Source organism: Palaemon carinicauda, chromosome 19 (assembly GCF_036898095.1).
Source record: "Palaemon carinicauda isolate YSFRI2023 chromosome 19, ASM3689809v2, whole genome shotgun sequence".
Lineage (NCBI taxonomy): Eukaryota > Metazoa > Arthropoda > Malacostraca > Decapoda > Palaemonidae > Palaemon > Palaemon carinicauda.
Window position 1 is genome coordinate 40,500,926 of NC_090743.1, and position 19,148 is coordinate 40,520,073.

A 19,148-nucleotide genomic window follows, 5' to 3' on the forward strand; every position below is an offset into this window, starting at 1 on the left:
CGAGCCGATGAGGCTACAAGATCGTGTGTGTCCTTTTGTATCAGGGCAGCAGACAAGTCCTTAACCAGCTCTTCGGGGAAGAGGAACTTCGAGAGCGGAGCAAAAAGGAGTTGCGACCTTTGGCAAGGTGTAATGCTGGAGGAAAGGAAGGTACACAGCTGTTCCCTTTTCTTCAAAACCCCTGATACAAACATCGACGCAAGCTCACCAGATCCATCCCTAATGGCCTTATCCATGCAGGACATTAATAGCATGGCAGAATCCTTGTCCGCAGGAGAGGTCTTCTTGCTGAGGGCCCCCAGGCACCAGTCTAGAAAGTTGAACATCTCAAATGCTCTAAATACTCCTTTCAGTAAGTGATCAAGGTCTGAGAAGGTCCAGCAAACCTTTGAGCGCCTCATTGCAGTTCTCCGAGGCGAGTCTACCAGACTTGAGAAGTCAGCCTGGGCAGAGGCAGGTACTCCCAAGCCTGGTGCTTCTCCTGTGGCATACCAAACGCTCGCTTTCGAAGTGAGCTTAGTCGGCGGGAACATGAAAGAAGTTTTGCCAAGGTGTTGCTTAGTCTGCAGCCACTCCCCTAAGATCCTTAACGCTCTCTTAGAGGACCTTGCTAGGACTAGCTTAGTATAGGTGGACTTAGCTTGTTGTATGCCCAGCGAAAACTCAGATGGTGGAGAGCGGGGAATAGCAGAGACAAAGTGGTCTGGGTAAACCTCCCTAAGCAGAGCCAAGACCTTACGAAAGTCAATAGACTGTGGAGAAGGCTTGGATTCATCCACGTCTGACGAGGGATCAAGGTGTGCCTCCTCATCATCAGAGTGTAGCGAAGAGATCGGACAAGAATGCTGAACAGCAGAGTCAGAACGAGTAGGAACAATATTAGTGGTTTCCTCTTCAAGTAACTGTTGAGGGAAAACCTGAGGCTCAGACTGCAAAGGCTGAATAAAAGACGAAGCAGAAGGAAGGCGCATGGGTGGAGGAGGCTGACTCCTAGCATGAGTGGTTGAACCCAAGGGTTGCGCTTGCTGAGCGGTTGGCGGAAGCGGAGTAGCAAGTTCCTGTTCCTGTGGTGTGAGCGGAGCGTGATGAGGTTGAGGCTGCGCAGAACAAGGTAAATGTCTCGCAAGCTGAGGCTCCTGAGGCGCAAGGCCAAGGTGTAGTGGTGCTTGCCTTGTGGAGGGTTGAGCTCGCTGCAGCGATAGCTGAGGAGACTGACTCATGGACGGGAGAGGTTGTTGTACCTCAACCGAGTGTTGCACCACTGGTGGAGCAGCAAGGGGAGGCGGAGGAAGAGAGGTATAATCCTCCTGATCCCATTGTAAAGGTTGCCTTAAAGAAGGCGGAGGCTGAACACCACTGGGAACAGCAAACTCAGAACGTGGCTCAACATCGTACGCCTGGCAGGTGGTACTGCGATCAGGCGGAGCGAGCGCAGGCGGAGCGAGCGCAGGCGGAGCGAGAGCAGGCGGAGGGAGTGTAGGCGGAGGCGGAGGCGCAACACTCTCAGCCCGACACTCACGCATCAAGTCCGAAAGCTGTGCTTGCATGGACTGAAGTAGAGTCCACTTGGGATCGGCAGAAACGACAGTAGACTGAGGTAAAGCCTTAACAGTCGAGCTCTGTTGTGGCAGAACCTTACTCCTCTTGGGCGGAGTGCAGTCGATAGATGACTGCGGTGAGTCAGAGCTGAGCCAATGACTGCAACCTGGCTGAGCACTCGCGGACTGGACTCTGCGTTTAAGTGGTCTCGAGACCTGAGACCAACGTTTCTTCCCTGACAGTTGATCAGCGGACGAGAAAAAGACGGGCTCAATCGTCTGCAGGTGGGAGTGACGGTCTTTGGAAGACACGCCCGCAACCACCGAGGATACTTCTGTGCGCCTAACAAGGCCTGCCGAACCCTTATGCCCTTCGACATTGCTTCTCCCCTGGGCTTGGGAGCTTGCAAGAGGTCCCGGACTGGGAGGACGACTGGCTCGCACAGAAGTATCCTCACGCACCACACTGGCACTGACACTAGCACTTGGCACTGCACTGACACTAGTACTCGTCACAGCACTGGCACTAATTCCACCCACTGCACTCTTGACCTTAAGTTCCTTGACTTCGGCCATCAGAGACTTATGATCACTTACCACTGACTCTACTTTATCTCCTAAGGCCTGAATAGCACGCAAAACAACAGACATATCAGGCGGAGGGCAAACAGTAGGTTCGGGGGTAGCCACTACAGGGGTAGGAAAAGGTAGGGGATCATGAGGTGAGGAAAAAAGTGAAGAGTGAGAAGAACTCCTCCTAACTCTACCTCTCTCTAACTTAGTTGAATATTTCAAAAGACGGACAAATTCCAGTTCCGAAAGTCCGGCGCATTCCTCACATCGATTTTCTAACTGACAGGGCCTGTCCCTACAGTCAGAACAAGCGGTGTGAGGATCTACCGAGGCCTTCGGAATACGCCTATTGCAAGACCTACATCGTCTATGGGAGGGGGCTTGCGAAATGTCAGACATCTTGAATCCAAAGAGTTAGCCAAAGGGGTTTCCAAAATCAAGCAAAAGATCGTTAACCGTTAATCAGGACTATATAAAAGCTATCTAGCTAATATAAGAAGGTTTCCAGTAAAGCGACAGCCGAAATCTGAGAGAATACTTCACCAATTAGCCGTGAAAATACTCGAAGATCATAAGCGTATCCCAGAACGTCTTGCCGGAAGCACGACAGAGGAATAATTGAGGAGGTGTCAACAAGAAGTACTTGAGTACCTGGCCACAGGTGGCGCTGGTAAGTACACCCCCTTCTAGTATTGTGATAGCTGGCGTATCCCTCCATAGAATTCTGTCGGGCAACGGAGTTGACAGCTACATGATTATCGGGTAAGTTTAATATTGAAAAATAATAATTTCATTCTAAATTATGTTGTTTATGATGATCAGCATATATAAATAATTAAGTGAACTCTAATAAATGTATGCATACTTTTATTTTCTTCCATATCCAACCAGACCAGGTTGAAGGCCTCAAAAGGCCTATGCAAGCATAAAATCCCTTCGGGGAAAAAGGTCACAGGAGACTGGAAAAGATTGCTGCACTTTTTTACCCATGACCCTGCAGCATGGCTGCACCCAAAGGTTTGGCTGCAGACACCTTCGAAAAAGACTATGTAATGGACGAGGGACTCCTGCAAAGCTGTCCTTCCTTTTACACCCTCGCCTGCACAAAGCTCCTCGGGACGGAATTTTTTTTTAAGTCGGGAAACCAAAGCATGTTGGCCGATGTGGTAACGTCCATGATTGGTGAACACCAGCCTGGGGTTCGAGTCCCGCTCAAACTCATTAGTTTCTTTGGTCGCTGCAACCTTACCATTCATGTGAGCTAAGGATGGGGGTTTGATGGAGCCTATAGGTCTATCTGCTGTGTCATCAGCAAGCCCTTGCCTGGCCCTCATTGGTTCTAGCTTGGTTGGAGAGGGGGCTTGGGCACTGATCATATGTATATATAGTCAGTCTCCAGGGCATTGTCCTGTTTGATAGTCCAGTGTCACTGTCCTTTGTCTCTGCCCTTAATGAGTAGCCTTTTAAACCTTTAATACCCAGTTAGCTCACTGGTATCTTAACTATTGTGCCACAGCCTTCCAACCCGACAGCACAAGACTCTTGTACTTTTCCAAAGACTCAGGGGTTGAAAACCCATTGTCCTCTATTAGTAAGTCCCATGCCGCGAGACAGCCTAGAGTGGGGTGGCCATGACAAAAGCTCAAGGCCATCAACTCACAGGCAGAGATGGATATGCCTTCTGACTTAAGGGGACCATCTGCTATGGTGTTTTGACATACCAACTTTCAGAAATCAAAAATCATTTTATTGCTTTTATGTATGCAGAAACATGTTGTACATGCTCTCCAGAAGTTTCAGCCAATAATTTTTACAAATAATGAAGATATAGCAGTCTTTAAATGATGACATCCTACTTATTGCGTCGTCTACATGACTGAGTTTGACAGAATTGTCTTTGAGAGTTTATTTTTGTATATATATAGGGATTTTTTCACTTATATTTCGAAATCTTGTACATCTGGCAGAAATGGAAGGCATTGGTAGAGGGTAGGTGAACAAAAACTATGAGCTACGAGAACAGCAGCCAGTTTCCAAAAACATATAGAAGTTATAATGAATGTGTTTGTTTACTTGCAGTTCCTATGTTACCTAAGGTCATAGAAAGAACAAAAAGTAAGCAGAGAGCAAGAAAAAAAAACCAAGAAGAGAGGGAAACATGAATAAGAGTACAAAGCTGGAATGCTCTAACTAGAACTCTGGCAACAATGAGAGACCGCTGGCAACTCATGACACCCTTACGCTGTGTAATAGTAAACTTAGGGTTTAAATACCTCGTTTAGGATGTGTTTATGTAGGAATAAAAATTAAAAGTACAAAGTAAGGTTTTCCTAATAGTGTTATCTTGATTTCTTTAAGAAAAGAAGCAAAAATTGGTTGCAAGTCTTTGGGAGCTTATAATTCAAAAACACACTTATTCACACTTAGGTACAATTTTCTCATTTATTGTTTGATTTTAGAGAAAGATATCATTGAAAAGAGGAATAATAATCCCCCAATTTTGTGTACCAGAAAATTTGTTGCAAATCTTTGGGAGCTTATAATTCAAAAACACACTTATTCACACTTAGGTACATTTTTCTCATTTATTGTTTGATTTTAGAGAAAGATATCATTGAAAAGAGGAATAATAATCCCCCAATTTTGTGTACCAGAAAAGTTGTTGCAAATCTTTGGGAGCTTATAATTCAAAAACACACTTATTCACACTTAGGTACATTTTTCTCATTTATTGTTTGATTTTAGAGAAAGATATCATTGAAAAGAGGAATAATAATCCCCCAATTTTGTGTACCAGAAAATTTGTTGCAAATCTTTGGGAGCTTATAATTCAAAAACACACTTATTCACACTTAGGTACATTTTTCTCATTTATTGTTTGATTTTAGAGAAAGATATCATTGAAAAGAGGAATAATAATCCCCCAATTTTGTGTACCAGAAAATTTGTTGCAAATCTTTGGGAGCTTATAATTCAAAAACACACTTATTCACACTTAGGTACATTTTTCTCATTTATTGTTCGATCTTAGAGAGAAAGATATCATTGAAAAGAGGAATAATAATCCCCCAATTTTGTGTACCAGAATTTTTATTATTTTCCTTTTCTCATGAATATTTTACTTCTAGACAAAGAAAATTAAGAAAAAATAAAAAAAAAGGGGGGGAAATAAAAGAATCTGTCACACAGAAATATTTGATTTATAGAGAAGTTTTGATGGTATGATTTTCAAAACAATTGGTGTCATATCAGTGGAGAAACTGTACCTAAATTTTTTTTTAAATCATCATTTCTGCTAATATATCAAAATGTTTTTGATCAAACAACTTGAAATTTTTATATGATGAAGGTACCATATATGTCTAAAACATATATAGAAATTGTGTATTTTGAATAATTAAAAAAAAAATTTATGGCATGGCGGACGGTCACCTTAAGTCTCTTCAAGGGGAGTCTCCACGACATTGCACACACTCAAGGGTCTCTCTGACGAGGTGATGACATGCCAAACTCAGGCACATAGAACCTTACCGCTTCAAGCGTGCTAGAGTTCTCAGATTCAGAGATCTGACTATGAACTCTATCCAGGACCAACTAACATGATTCAACCAGGACAGTTCCAAAAATGGTCTTCACCCATGAGGGGCACGGACGTGCCAATCAATGATAGAGGTCCAACCTGAAAGTAATGCCAAGGTCACCTCACCCTTTTCATTGCACCAAAAAAAACTACAACAATGTCCACAAAGGAACACTTCAACTAAGGTTTCTCTGCTTCCATTGATACCAGTTCAAGGTACTTGTGAGACAGAAAAATCAGAGTATCCTCGTACTTCACAGCTTCAGCACTTCTATTAGCTGGCATTGGGATTAGAGAACACAGTGGAAATCACCACTGGGGTCACTGACACTGATGGTACTGGGGTCACCGCTGAATCACTAGTGTCATCATTGGACTACTGGAGCTGCAGACATAGGGCATTGTAACCTTAGCTACCCACTCCAAAAACACACCTTAGGTCCCTCGCCATTGGCAGTCTGCCAGAAATAGCTTTTAGTACATGTTAGAGTATAGCAATCACCTAACACTCCACAAATACTTGAAAAAAAAAAAAAAACTCTTTGATGTAGATACAAATTCTCCTTACTCCTGAAGCATACTTGCCTGGACTAGACTGGAAATGTATCCTGAAGCTTCTGCAAATGGTAATCTTGATGAAGAGTACAGAGTGCTAATCAGTCTCTCTGGCAATTCATAAACTGCTCAAGAATATTGCTGAAGAAGACTTACCCCTCTCACTCCTCAGCAAAAATACCTGCACTTGGTAAAAAGCAATAATTGAGAACAATTATTCCACTAAGTAGTTTGAATCTATTGCCAGTTTAGCTATAAACCAATGCTGTGTCCCTCACACTCATTTGTGCTTTGTTCCACTATCGAAACGAAGCCAATATTAAATATTTATAATAGAACGGTATCAGAAAAAGATTACCCTGCCTTGGATAGGATATAACAGTGCATCCGTACTCATTGCGGCCCAAGGAAAGAGTGATGAGTCCTTGATAGGCGGATAGGTGGGGTTCATGCCGTGCTCACCACCTGTCGCTAACTACCTTGTTAACGATTTCAACTCCGCTGAAGAAATTCCTTTTCTATAGTGCGAAAGGTTTGTAAACACAAAGGAAAAAACATACGATAACAATATTGAGCATAATAATCTGTAAACTTACTTGGTATATAAAGAGAGGATGATTAGGGTATTTGTCCTTTGTCTGTTTAACGACATCCAGGTAAGATATACCAGGTTTGACCATCAGCATGTCGGCTCCTTCCTCAACATCTCGTTCCTGAACAATATAGAAAGGCGTGAAAATGCAATGATGTCTTTAACAGTTGAACAGCTTTCAGATATGTTGCTGCAAATATACAACCACAAAAATTGGCATTTGCCATCAAACACTCATGAAATAGCTACATTGAAGGTGGATATGAAAGAATTTAAAAGAGCAATCAAAATCAAATTCCAAGAATAGTTCTTAAAACATGCATCATAATTATAAAATTTATATATTATTACAAGACGAAATTCCAACAAGTGTACCTACTAAAATTTAGTTACCATAAATTTGGTAATATACTCACAGCAGCCCTACTAGCCAGCCCTGATGATCCGGCAGGTAACTGATAACACCTTCGGTCACCAAAACTAGGAGCCGACTTTGCTGCATCCCTGAAAGGTCCGTAGAAAGAAGATGCAAACTTTACAGCGTAGGAGAGCACCGAAACGCTACTTTGAAGACCAACTTCACGTAAGGATTCCTTGATAGCCCCAATTCGTCCATCCATCATATCTGAAGGGGCAATAATTTGTGCACCTGAAAAAGAAATTCATTTAATTCCACAATGTAATGGACGTTATCAACAATGCTGTACATTGTATAAAACATATAGAGGTTTCACCAAATACACTTTAAAAGCAGCTCTAAAATACTGACTAAAATATGTTGCCAAACTTACCCTTTGTGGTGCATTATATCAAGCACAGTAAAAGTAAAAGGAGGTATCCTGCATACATGCAATGGGAATGTTGAACTAATATCTAAAAGCTAATCCTATAGCAATGAAGTGGTGGTAGTACTGTATTATGAAGATTATGTAACCTCATAAACAGATAAAATTAAAAAATCCTAAATGAACTTAACCGAAAAAATCCATCGTAAAAAATATGCAACTATTAAAAACCCAACAATTTGTCAAGTTCCCCCATCAATGTCTCTTCACTAGGAAATCCAATTGAAAAAAACCTGCAGCTATTCAAGTATTATCAGTCTCACATTAAGGAAAAAGCTTCTGCGAACATAAGAATAAATTCTGCCTGTGTGTATAAGTTACAAAACTATTTAAAACCAATATAGAAATATGTTACTTGCCTGCTTTGGCATAGGCCGTTGCTTGTTCTGCTAGGCGTTTAATACTAAGAGAATTGTTGATAGTGCCATCTTCCTTCAAAATACCACAATGGCCATGGCTTGTATAAGCACAGAGACACACCTGAAACAATGTTATTCCAAGCTGTTGCAGTTATAAGTGGTAGGTTATTATGTTTCAATGCAAGCAATAGTTTAGTGTGAAGGATCTTATATCATAGAATATATAAAACAATATTCTAACTACTATACAGTACTGGGCACAACCTACTAATTAAAAAAATTAGGTAACCATTCACAACTTACAGCAAAACTTTAAAAGAACAATATTAAAAAAAAGGCTATATTAGATAACCACTTATTGAGTACAGCCCAAATGTAATGTAGGTTTAAAAGTCACAGGCAATAAATAAAGTTTAAAAGTCCCAGGCAAAAAATAAGGTTTAAAAGCCACAGGCAAAATTAACAAATTCGGAGATAATTTGTATTTTTCCTAACCATACAAACCTTAGCTATTTACATTGGGTTTACTTTCGGCGTAGCTGAAATTGACGAGCCAATAGATTTTAACGAGGGTTAACTACCCCCGCGCTAGTTAGCAGGGGTAGGGGAAGGGGTAGCTTGCTCCCTCTCCCCCCACACACCGGTGATTTGCTTCACTTCACTTAGAGGTAGGACTTGACTTGGGGGACAGGGCTGGCGGGCAAATATGTGTAAATAGCTAAGGTTTGTATGGTTAGGAAAAATACAAATTATCTCCGAATTTGTCATTTGTTCCGTAACCGAAATACAAACCACGCTATTTACATTGGGTGACTTACCCCTTAGGAAGGGTGGAAAGTCCCCAGCCTTACTGACTTTGGCTTTACCCGGGGACTCCGACTCCGAGTGAGTATCACTCGAGAGAGGAAGTCCCTGCACCTCACAAGTTCCTTGCTCCGCAAAGAACGAGTGGCCTACGTAAGTTGTGTGTGGAGGAAAGAGCGTGACTCGTCCTAGGAAGTTGACCTTGAGTCCTTTAGATAGGAATCTAGGCTAGGACGTTCCCAATACCACCTCGTAAGGGTATGGGGGACGCGACAGTATTAAACTTAATACTAGGAACACAAGGGAGCATGGTTTACCTGCAGAGGTTGAGGTCAGCTATGCGTAGACCAGGATGCTGCTTTCCCCAAGAGAGGGGAGGATGAAGAAAGAAGTAAGGGCCAGACATACTCTTTCATTCACGCAGACTAAAACCGGGTAACAACACCCTCAACCTACTGCTACTTGTCCATCAAGGAGCCTGAGGTTTAAACCAGCTGTTGTGCAGCCACCACAGGGCCGATAGAAAATGTATCGAGGCTCCTGTGGGTCACGTCGTGCAGGTAGTGGGCCGTGAAGGTCGTTTGACGCTTCCAGACCCCAGCTTGAAGCACCTGCGTCACAGAGAAGTTTCTCTTGAAGGCCAGGGACGGAGCGATGCCCCTGACGTCGTGTGCCCTAGGGCGACATGACGGAGGAGGGTCCGGATTCAAGGCGTGGTGGATGACCCTTCGAATCCAAGCCGAGATGGTATTCTTGGTGACCCTCCTCTTCGTCCTGCCTGTGGTAACAAACAGTGCTTGCACGCGAGGACGAACTGCAGCTGTTCTCTTCAAGTAACACCTCAGACTCCTCACTGGGCATAATAGCAGATGGTCTGGGTCGCTTGTTACAGAACGGAGACTCGTGACCCTGAAAGAGTCGAACCGTGGGTCCGGCACTCCAGGGTTCTGAGTCTTGGCAACAAACTCAGGGACGAACCTGAACGTTACCTCCCCCCATCCCCTTGAATGGGCGACGTCGTACGAGAGACCATGAAGTTCACTAACTCGTTTGGCAGAGGCCAACGCGAGCAGGAAAGCCGTCTTCCAAGACAGGTGGCGATCAGAGGCCTGGCGTAATGGTTCAAAGGGAGGTCTCTTAAGAGCCCTGGGAACCCGAACCACGTTCCATGGAGGAGGTCTCACTTCCGACTAAGGGCAGGTAAGCTCATAGCTACATATGAGTAGAGAGAGTTCCAGCGAGGAAGAAATGTCCACTCCTTTCAGCCTAAAAGCCAAGCTCAAGGCTGAGCGATAGCCTTTCACTGCTGAGACCGAAAGGCGCATTTCCTCCCGCAAATAAACGAGAAACTCCGCTATTGCTGGAATAGTGGCATCGAGTAGAGAGATACCCCTCCCACGACACCAACCACAGAAAACTCTCCACTTCGCCTGGTAGACTCCCTCAAAGGACTTTCGCAGGTGCCGAGACATTCTCTCCGCAACCTGTTGCGAAAAGCCTCTCTCCGTGGAGACGCTGGACAGTCTCCAGGCGTGAAGCCGAAGCAAGGCTACGGCTTTGTGGAAGATATTGCAATGTGGCTGTCTGAGTAGCTCGTGTCGTGGGGGAAGCTCTCTCGGGAGCTCCGTCAGGAGCTGCAGAAGGTCCGGGAACCATACCGCGTGAGGCCACAGCGGAGCTATCAGTCATCGACAGGTTGACCGATAGTCTGGTCCTGTTGAGCACCCTTCTCATCAGACAGAACGGTGGAAAGGCGTACACGTCGATGTTGTCCCACCGTTGCTGGAAAGCATCTTGCCAGAGTGCCTTGGGGTCCGGGACTGGAGAGCAGTACAGGGGCAGTTTGAAATTCAAGGCTGTAGCGAACAGATCCACCGTCGGGGAACCCCACAAAGTCAGGACTTTGTTGGCTATCTGAGGATCCACCAAAGACCACTCGGTACTCACTATCTGCGAAGCCCTGCTCAGACTGTTGGCGAGCACATTCCTCATGCCAGGAATGAAGCGAGCTGATAGTGTTATCGAGTGGACTTCGGTCCACCTCAGGATCTCTACTGCAAGATGGGATAGCTGATGCAAAAAAGTACCTCCCTGCTTGTTGATATAAGCCACTACCGTGGTGTTGTCGCTCATCACCACCACGGAGTGACCCGCCAAGGTCCGTTGGAACTGTTGAAGAGCCAGGAATACAGCCTTCATTTCTAGCAGGTTGATGTGCAGGTACTTTTCTGATTCTGACCAAAGGCCTGAGGTCCTCTGGTTCAGAATGTGAGCCCCCACACCCTTCTTTTGACGCATCCGAAAACAGTGTCAATTCCGGGGGGAGGACGAGAAAATCCACTCCCTTTCGCAGGTTCTCGTCGACCAGCCACTACCGCAGGTCCGCCTGTTCCGAGGGTCCTATCGGGACCAGAAAGTCCGGGGAATCGGATCCTTGATTCCACCGGGACTTGAGCCGCCACTGCAGGGATCTCATCCTGAGACGGCTGTTTGGAACCAGACGAGCCAGGGAAGCTAGGTGACCTAAGAGACGCAACCACGATTGGGCCGGAAGCTCTTCCCGCCTGAGGAAGGGTTCCGCCAATCTCCTCAGCCTTGCTATCCTGTCGTCTGATGGAAAGGCTTTGTGGAGATTGGTGACTAACAACATGCCTAGATAAACCAGTCGTTGGGACGGCTGCAGAGAGGACTTCTCGAGATTTACCAAGATCCCCAGATCTTGGCAAAGTCCCAGGAGCCTGTCTCGGTGTCGTAGAAGGATCGACTCTGAGTCTGCCAGGATCAGCCAGTCGTCCAGATAACGAAGGAGACGGATGCCGTTCCTGTGCGCCCAAGACGAAATCAGGGTAAACACTCTGGTGAACACCTGAGGTGCTGTGGAGAGACCGAAGCACAGCACCTTGAACTGGTAGGTCTTGCTGTCTAGGCTGAATCTCAAGTACTTCCTGGAAGACGGATGGATTGGGATCTGGAAGTACGCGTCCTTCAGATCCAGTGTGCACATGAAGTCTTGTGGTCTCACCGCAAGTCTGACCGTGTCCGCTGTCTCCATGCTGAACGGAGTTTGCTTGACAAACTTGTTCAGAGCTGAGAGGTCGATGACAGGTCTCCAGCCTCCAGACGCCTTCTTTACAAGAAAGAGTCGACTGAAAAAGCCTGGGGAGCTGTCGACAACCTCCTGGAGAGCATCCTTCTTGAGCATGGTCTCGACTTCTGCCCAAAGGGCTAGCCCCTTTCCCGATCCCATGGCATAGGAGCTCAACGACACTGGATTCACTGTCAGGCGAGGTTGAGATGTCGTGAATGGGACGCGATAACCTTGGCCGATCACGGAGACCGTCCAAGAATCGGCTCCATGTTGCTGCCACCTGTGCACGCAACTTTGAAGGCATCCCCCCACAGGTGGACACGCGGGGGGACCCACTCCTAGCGTTTGCGGCCGCGGCCGCTTCCTCTAGGAGTCTTGCCTCCCCTGGAGGACTTACCGCCCCTCTTATCTTTGGCAGGAAAGGGCTGGGGCTTTGACACCACTTTCTTAGCTGCCGGCACCTGCTTCGGTGTCTTTCGAGGCTGTTGCTGGTGTTGCTGCGGAGCTGGAGGCTTGTAGGGCCGAGATGCAAGGGCCCTTTGGAGAAGGGAGTCCTGGCTAGACTTCCTCCACCTCTCAGCTGTTCGTTCCATATCTTGGGGCACAAACAAATTTCCCCCAAGGAGGGAGGAGTGCCTGAGCCTGCAGACATCCACCGCGGGGACCTTCGGGTGGATTTTCTCGGTCACCACAACACGACGCTTCAGCACCGCGTTGGCCCACAGGTTGGTAACCTGATGTGCCAGGAACTCGATGGAGCGAGTGCCCGAGAGGAGGAAGGTCTCCAGGGCCTTCCTATTGCTCTCCTTAGACAGATCCTCGGAGCACAGACATCCAGCCACGAAGTGGCCTGCATGGCACACTTCGCGACCTTCTCGTGGCTCAGGATCTCCGACGCCAAGAACGTCACCTGCCAGGCGGAGAGCTTCTCAAGAGGAACTCCCCTAGTAAGCTCTTCCACCGAATGGTGGAGGGGAAGAGCGAGGCTAGACTCCCCCATGATCTCAAAATACCTCCTCTGCTGGAGACGAGGAGGTGGGAGGAGTTTGTTCCCGGCAGAGGAACGACTGGAGGAGGCGAGTACTGCGAGCTGAGCGTTGGCCCTGTCTCTGGCACTCTTCACCCCATGGGACCAGGGCAGAGCCGCGCTGGCCTTTGGGGGCTTCTGAGTTCCATAGACCTGGTCCAGGACCGTGTCCTTGCCTTCACGAGGGGCGATCACCGGGTCCATGAACCCGTTGAGCTGTCTCATCAGGCCCAAGACCTGACAGAAGGCATGCTCAGACTCCTGCTGCTCTCCTCCCTGCGGACTGGCAGCTAAGTCTCCTGTCCCCGGAAGCTCTTCCTGGGGAGACACGTGGACGTTCTCCCGGGGTCTGGCTGGTTCCTGACGAATTCGTGAAGAAGACTTCGGAATCGTCTTGGAGTCCTTGGGTTCCCTACTGGGCGGGATACAAGACTCCAGCAAAGAGGTCTGGTAGGCACCTTCTACGCGAGACGATTCCTCCACGAGGAGGCGACTCCCTCCTTGGTGCCGAGGGGGAGACCGCCGCCTCGTTGGACTCTCCTGAAGACGGAAAGGCCTCGTCTACGGGAGAAGGAGAAAACGACTGCGAAGGAGACGGAGCCTTCCTGACGGACCTCTTAGGAACCAACTTCTCCCTCGGAGAAGTCACCACGAAGTCCACTCCTCTCCTTCTCTTCAGCGGGGGCGAGGCCGTCTTTGGCTTGTGTCCTAGATCGGCGAGTGCCTGCTTCATAGCCTTCACTAACGCCCGCATCAGAGGACCAAACCAAGACTGCCGAGACACGGACACAGAGTCCGTAATTCCCGCTGGAGGGAAGGGGATCGGGCGACCCTTCGGAGTGGACACCACTGGACCTGCCTGCAAAAATGAAGGGGAAGAAAGTTGCCTTGACCTCTCCGATGATCCTTCCTTGTCCTGCGAAAGAGACCTGCGCTTAGGCGGAGGCGATCCCGACTGCGACCTGGCGACACACGTCCCTGCTGCTGCCATGAGCTGCGGAACCCGACGTGAAGGGGGGTCGCGCCGACGCTCGCGCGGGGGCGTTATCAAAGAGTCGCGCACGAGGGGCTGTTGGAGCGCGGGCGAGTAATCGTGCGGAGATAAACGAGCGCGGGAGCGGGCGAACGGGCGCGCTGGCGAGTGAGCGCGTTGACGAGTGAACGAGCTGGCGCGTGGGCGAATGAGAGCCCTCAGGAGACCGCTGATGGCCAGGAGAAAAGTACAGCGCAGGGGAACGCGCAGGAGAACGAGCAGGGGAACGATGGTGTCCTGGAGACCTGTGACGCGTGGGCGAGCGATGGCGAGTCGGCGATCGATGGCGCGTTGGCGAACGCTGGCGCGCAGGCGAGTGACGACGCGTTGGCGCGTGGTGGCGTGTTGGCGAGCGATGGCGCGTAGAAAGCGCAGGCGAACGACCGCGTGTGGGCGAGCTGATCGCAGGAGACTATGTCTCTCCAGATCCGCTGGGCGCTGACGCTCACGCGGGGGCGTTATCAAAGAGTCGCGCGCGAGGGGCTGTTGGAGCGGGGGCGTGTAATCGTGCGGAGATAAACGAGCGCAGGAGCGATCGCGCGTGCGGGCGAACGGGCGTGCTGGCGAGTGAGCGTGTTGGCGAGTGAACGAGCTGGCGCGTGGGCGAACGAGAGCGCTCAGGAGACCGCTGAGGGCCAGGAGAAAAGTACAGCGCAGGGGACCGAGCAGGGGAACGATGGTGTCCTGGAGACCTGTGACGCGTGGGAGAGCGATGGCGAGTCGGCGATCGATGGCGCGTTGGCGAACGCTGGCGCGCAGGCGAGCGACGACGCGTTGGTGCACGGTGGCGAGCGATGGCGCGTGGTGGCGAGCGATGGCGCGTGGTGGCGAGCGATGGCGCATGGTGGCGAGCGACCGCGTGTGGGCGAGCTGATCGCAGGAGACCTATGTCTCTCCAGATCCGCTGGGCGCTGACGCGTAGGAGAGCGCTTGCGCGCAGGCGATGGATCACGAGGGCGGTCTGGAGATCACCGGTGCTCAGGGGAGCGCTGATGCGCTGGAGACCGTTGACACGCAGGAGATCGCTGACGAGCAGGAGAACGTTGACGCGTCGGAGATCGCTGGCACGCTGGGGATCGCTGGCGAGCAGGAAGACGACGCATAGAAGATTGCGCAGGAGCTATCGGTGCGACGCGCAAAGGCGAACGCTCATGAACGGGCTCAGGAATAGGAGACGCGTGGGCGTGCAGGAACTCTGGATGTACGCGCAGGAGACCATGCGCGTTGCTGTGCAGGAGAAAGATGACGAGCAGGATCACGAGGAGTTGAGTCCTTGCCCGTGTCCCGAACCAGAGTTCTAGGGCGCGTGGGCGCACAGGGCGCGTGTCAGGAACTGGAAGCGCAGGTGCGCGCTGACAAGCAGGAGATCTTGTGCTCTCAGGAGACCGTTGGCGCGCTGGGCGCGCAACAGGAACAGAAGGATGTTCGTTGTCCACAGGAGAGCGCTGGTGAGCAGTGGGGCGTTGGCCATCAGGAGAGCGCTGGCGATCAGGAGAGCACTGATGAGCAGGGGAGCGCTGGTGCGCTACTACGCGTGAACGCGCAGGAGGGCGCGCAGGGGAACCCTGACGCGCAAGGGAAGCACCCACAGCGTGGGCAACATCCCTTTGCCCCGAAGGGACCGGTGCCCGTCGGCTGTCGAGATCAGATGACTGCTGGCCATCTGCACAGGAAGTGGAAGGTCTGGTAGGCGTGGGAGAACGTGAACGATCCCCGGAGAGGTCTAAGGACGCGGCTGCTACAGTCTGCTCCCAGCGAGGAGAGTCCCCATCAGAGGACGGAGGAGGTGAAGACTCGAAGAGGCGCCTCTTGACACCCTTATACGGGGAGACGGGAGGCCCCTACGGTGAAGAGGACGACGAGCCTTACGGCGAAGGCGGCCACGAGGGAGGTCGTCGGGATCATCAGTCCTCCGAAGAGGAGTCTCAGTCAGAGCGCTCCCCCGAGGGGAAGACTTAGCCATAGGAGAGACCGTGGGACCCCCTGCCCCCTTCGAAGGATGTTCGGAAGGGGGAGGAGAGCCTTCAGCAACGTCATCAACATCAGGAGCCGCAGAGGTTTGACCAGACCCGTCGGAAGCCTCTGCCACCACGACGTCGACGATAGACAGAGGATCTACCTCTGCTATCACCGGCGACTGCTTGACAGCGGCCCCCAACTGAATAAGGTCAAACAGGGCTTCCTTGGAGGGCAGGCCCTTAAGCCCCAAGGAAGCCCAAAGCTGAAAAAGATCATCATTAGACACAGAATCAACATTATCAAAATCCTCCCCCGGAGGAGGAGGGGGAGCCGCCCCGCTATGGGAGGCGACGCCCTCTCCCGCACACCGAGGTCGGGAAACAGAACAAGGGCCTGCGCTCCCACTCGGCGGCCTCTCACTAGAAGCCGGACGAGGGGGAGCTTCGGAGGAGGTTTGGGCGGCGGAAGAAGAGTCCCGAGAGCCTTCCTCCTTCAAGGCAACCCCAGAAGGAGAACGGTCTCTCTTGGACTTCTTCTTACGACGGCGGGCAAACCTTTCCCACTGGGAGGCAGACCACTCCCTACTCTCACTACTGTACATGTATTTTCCCTATCACACCGTCGGCCTCGACACTGCGGGCAAAGGGTGTGAGGATCGGTATCCACCGCCGACATGAAGGTACCCCAAGGGTGGCCGGCGATCCCAGGCCACTTGCGCATGATGAATACCAAAGGGCGAAGCCAACTTCAAACACACAGCTGAGGAAGAGCAAAGAAAAGATTAAGGCTGTCAATAACGAGGACGATAGACAGACACGTCTGCACATTGTCCGAGCCAAAAGTAAAGTGAAGCAAATCACCGGTGTGTGGGGGGGGAGGGGTAGCAAGCTACCCCTTCCCCTACCCACGCTAACTAGCGCGGGGGTAGTTAACCCTCGTTAAAATCTATTGGCTCGTTAATTTCAGCTACGCCGAAAGTAAACCCAATGTAAATAGCGTGGTTTGTATTTCGGTTACGGAACAAAATAAGGTTCAAAATCACAGGCAAAAAAATAAGGTTTAAAAATCACAGGCAAAAAATAAGGTTTAAAAGTCACAGGCAAAAAATAAGTTATTGAATTTCCAGTCCGACTAGTAGCCCATTTATCCATAATACCCGTAAAAAGAAGAAATATCCCTTTTGTTCTTTTTTTTTATGCTACCTACCCCCAAAAATTGGGGGAAGTGCCAAGGTAGATTGAATACTAGCTTGAAAAAGGACTGTATATTTGTTATACTGTAAACTTAAAAGTCTACCATTCGTCTAGAAGTAGCTCCTACTTTACACTAATTAGCCAACTTAACACACCGAAATATGGAAATGCGGTATCCGTTGACAATTCATTTTCATTAATATTCTCTACCATCTTTAAACTATCAGTACTGCTAAAATTTTATATACCCCACTAACTGACTAAGATCTATACATTGAGGCATTAAAAAACTTAGATAATAACTAAGGTCGGCTTCAAGTTCAAGTCAAATGAATCTCTTGCCTATATCTTTTATAACATTTCACATAAAACATTGCATTTGATGAATACTTATACTATGATGTACATTATATGAAGAAAACAGTAATTAATTAATTATCTCACATACTTACTGTAAAGAAAGACTTCTAACTATATCAGTACTGTTTAATAATTGTTTTACCCCCCAAAAAATATAAGTTGTGGAGATTTTGGGTGCCACTCAAAATATCTACAAAGCCTTACAAGGTTTGCAGTCTGATAAGCCAAAGGATGAGGAAGTCTTCAACATCAACATCTACTTATGTATTATTATTATTATCATTAGCTAAGCTACAAACCTAGTTGGAAAAGCAAGATGCTATAAGCCCAAGAGCTCCAACAGGGAAAAATAGCCAAGTGAGGAAAGGAAATAAGGAAATAAATAAATGATATAATAAGCAATTGGCAATTAAAATAAAATATCTTAAAAACATCAACAACATTAAAACAAATATTTCATATACAAACTATAAAAAGACTGCTGCAACTTTGAACTTTTGAAGTTAATCAATGAAATAATGTATAAAGGATTAATGTAAACACTTTCCACCTAAAACCATGAGAGAAATATGTTTGGCAAAGCAAACATATACGTCATTCTGATATCAAGTCATATTTTACTCTTTGGTAGTGTTACAAATACTTTTCATCATCATCTCCTCCTACGCCTATTGACGCAGAGAGCCTCGGTTAAATTTTGCCAGTCGTCTCTATCTTGAACTTTTAAATCAATACTTCTCCCGTCATCATCTCCTACTTCACACTTCATAGCCCTTAGTCATGTAGGCCTAGGTCTTCTAACTCTTTTAGTGCCTTGTGGAGCTCAGCTGAACGTTTGGTGAACTAATCTCTCTTAGGGAGTGCGAAGAGCATGCCCAAACCATCTCCATCTACCCCTCAACATGATTGCATCCGCATATAGCACTTGAGTAATCACTCTTAATAGTTTCCTTTTTAATCCTGAGTAATCACTCTTAATAGTTTCCTTTTTAATCCTGAGTAATCACTCTTAATAGTTTCCTTTTTAATCCTGAGTAATCACTCTTAATAGTTTCCTTTTTAATCCTGAGTAATCTCTCTTATAGTTTAATTTCTATTCCTGAGTAACCTCTCTTTTAGTTTCATTTCTAATCCTGAGTAATCTCTCATAGTTTCATTTCTAATCCTGAGTAGTCTCTCATAGTTTCATTTCTAATCCTGAGTAATCTTTCATAGTTTCATTCTAATCCTGAGTAATCTCCCTTATAGTTTCATTTCTAATCCTGGGTAATCTCTCATAGTTTCATTTCTAATCTTGAGTAATCTCTCTTATAGTTTAATTTCTAATCCTGAATAATCTCTCAGTTTCATTTCTAATCCTGAGTAATCTCTCATAGTTTCATTTTTAATCTTGTGTAATCTCTCTTATAGTTTAATTTCTAATCCTGAATAATCTCTGAGTTTCATTTCTAATCCTGAGTAATCTCTCATAGTTTCATTTTTAATCTTGTGCAATCTCTCTTATAGTTTCATTTCTAATCCTGAGTAATCTCTCTTATAGTTTCCTTTGTCTGAGTAATCTCTCTTATAGTTTCATTTCTAATACTTTTACATATATTAGAAAAATTCTCAAGATTTCTGTTTTGTATTTTGCTTGAACTGT

General features: G+C 47.7%; 1 protein-coding gene across 1 annotated transcript in view; it reads right to left on the minus strand.

Annotated features, from left to right (window-relative positions):
* Nucleotides 1-19,148, minus strand: part of Pbgs (Porphobilinogen synthase) — a 100,000-nt gene that overhangs the window by 14,288 nt on the left and 66,564 nt on the right. The window contains exons 5-7 of the mRNA XM_068393523.1: nucleotides 8,043-8,163; nucleotides 7,255-7,487; nucleotides 6,843-6,959 (exon numbers count right to left, since the gene is read on the minus strand). Of these exons, the coding sequence (XP_068249624.1) occupies nucleotides 6,843-6,959; nucleotides 7,255-7,487; nucleotides 8,043-8,163 (471 nt within the window). The remainder of the gene's footprint in view (nucleotides 1-6,842; nucleotides 6,960-7,254; nucleotides 7,488-8,042; nucleotides 8,164-19,148) is intronic.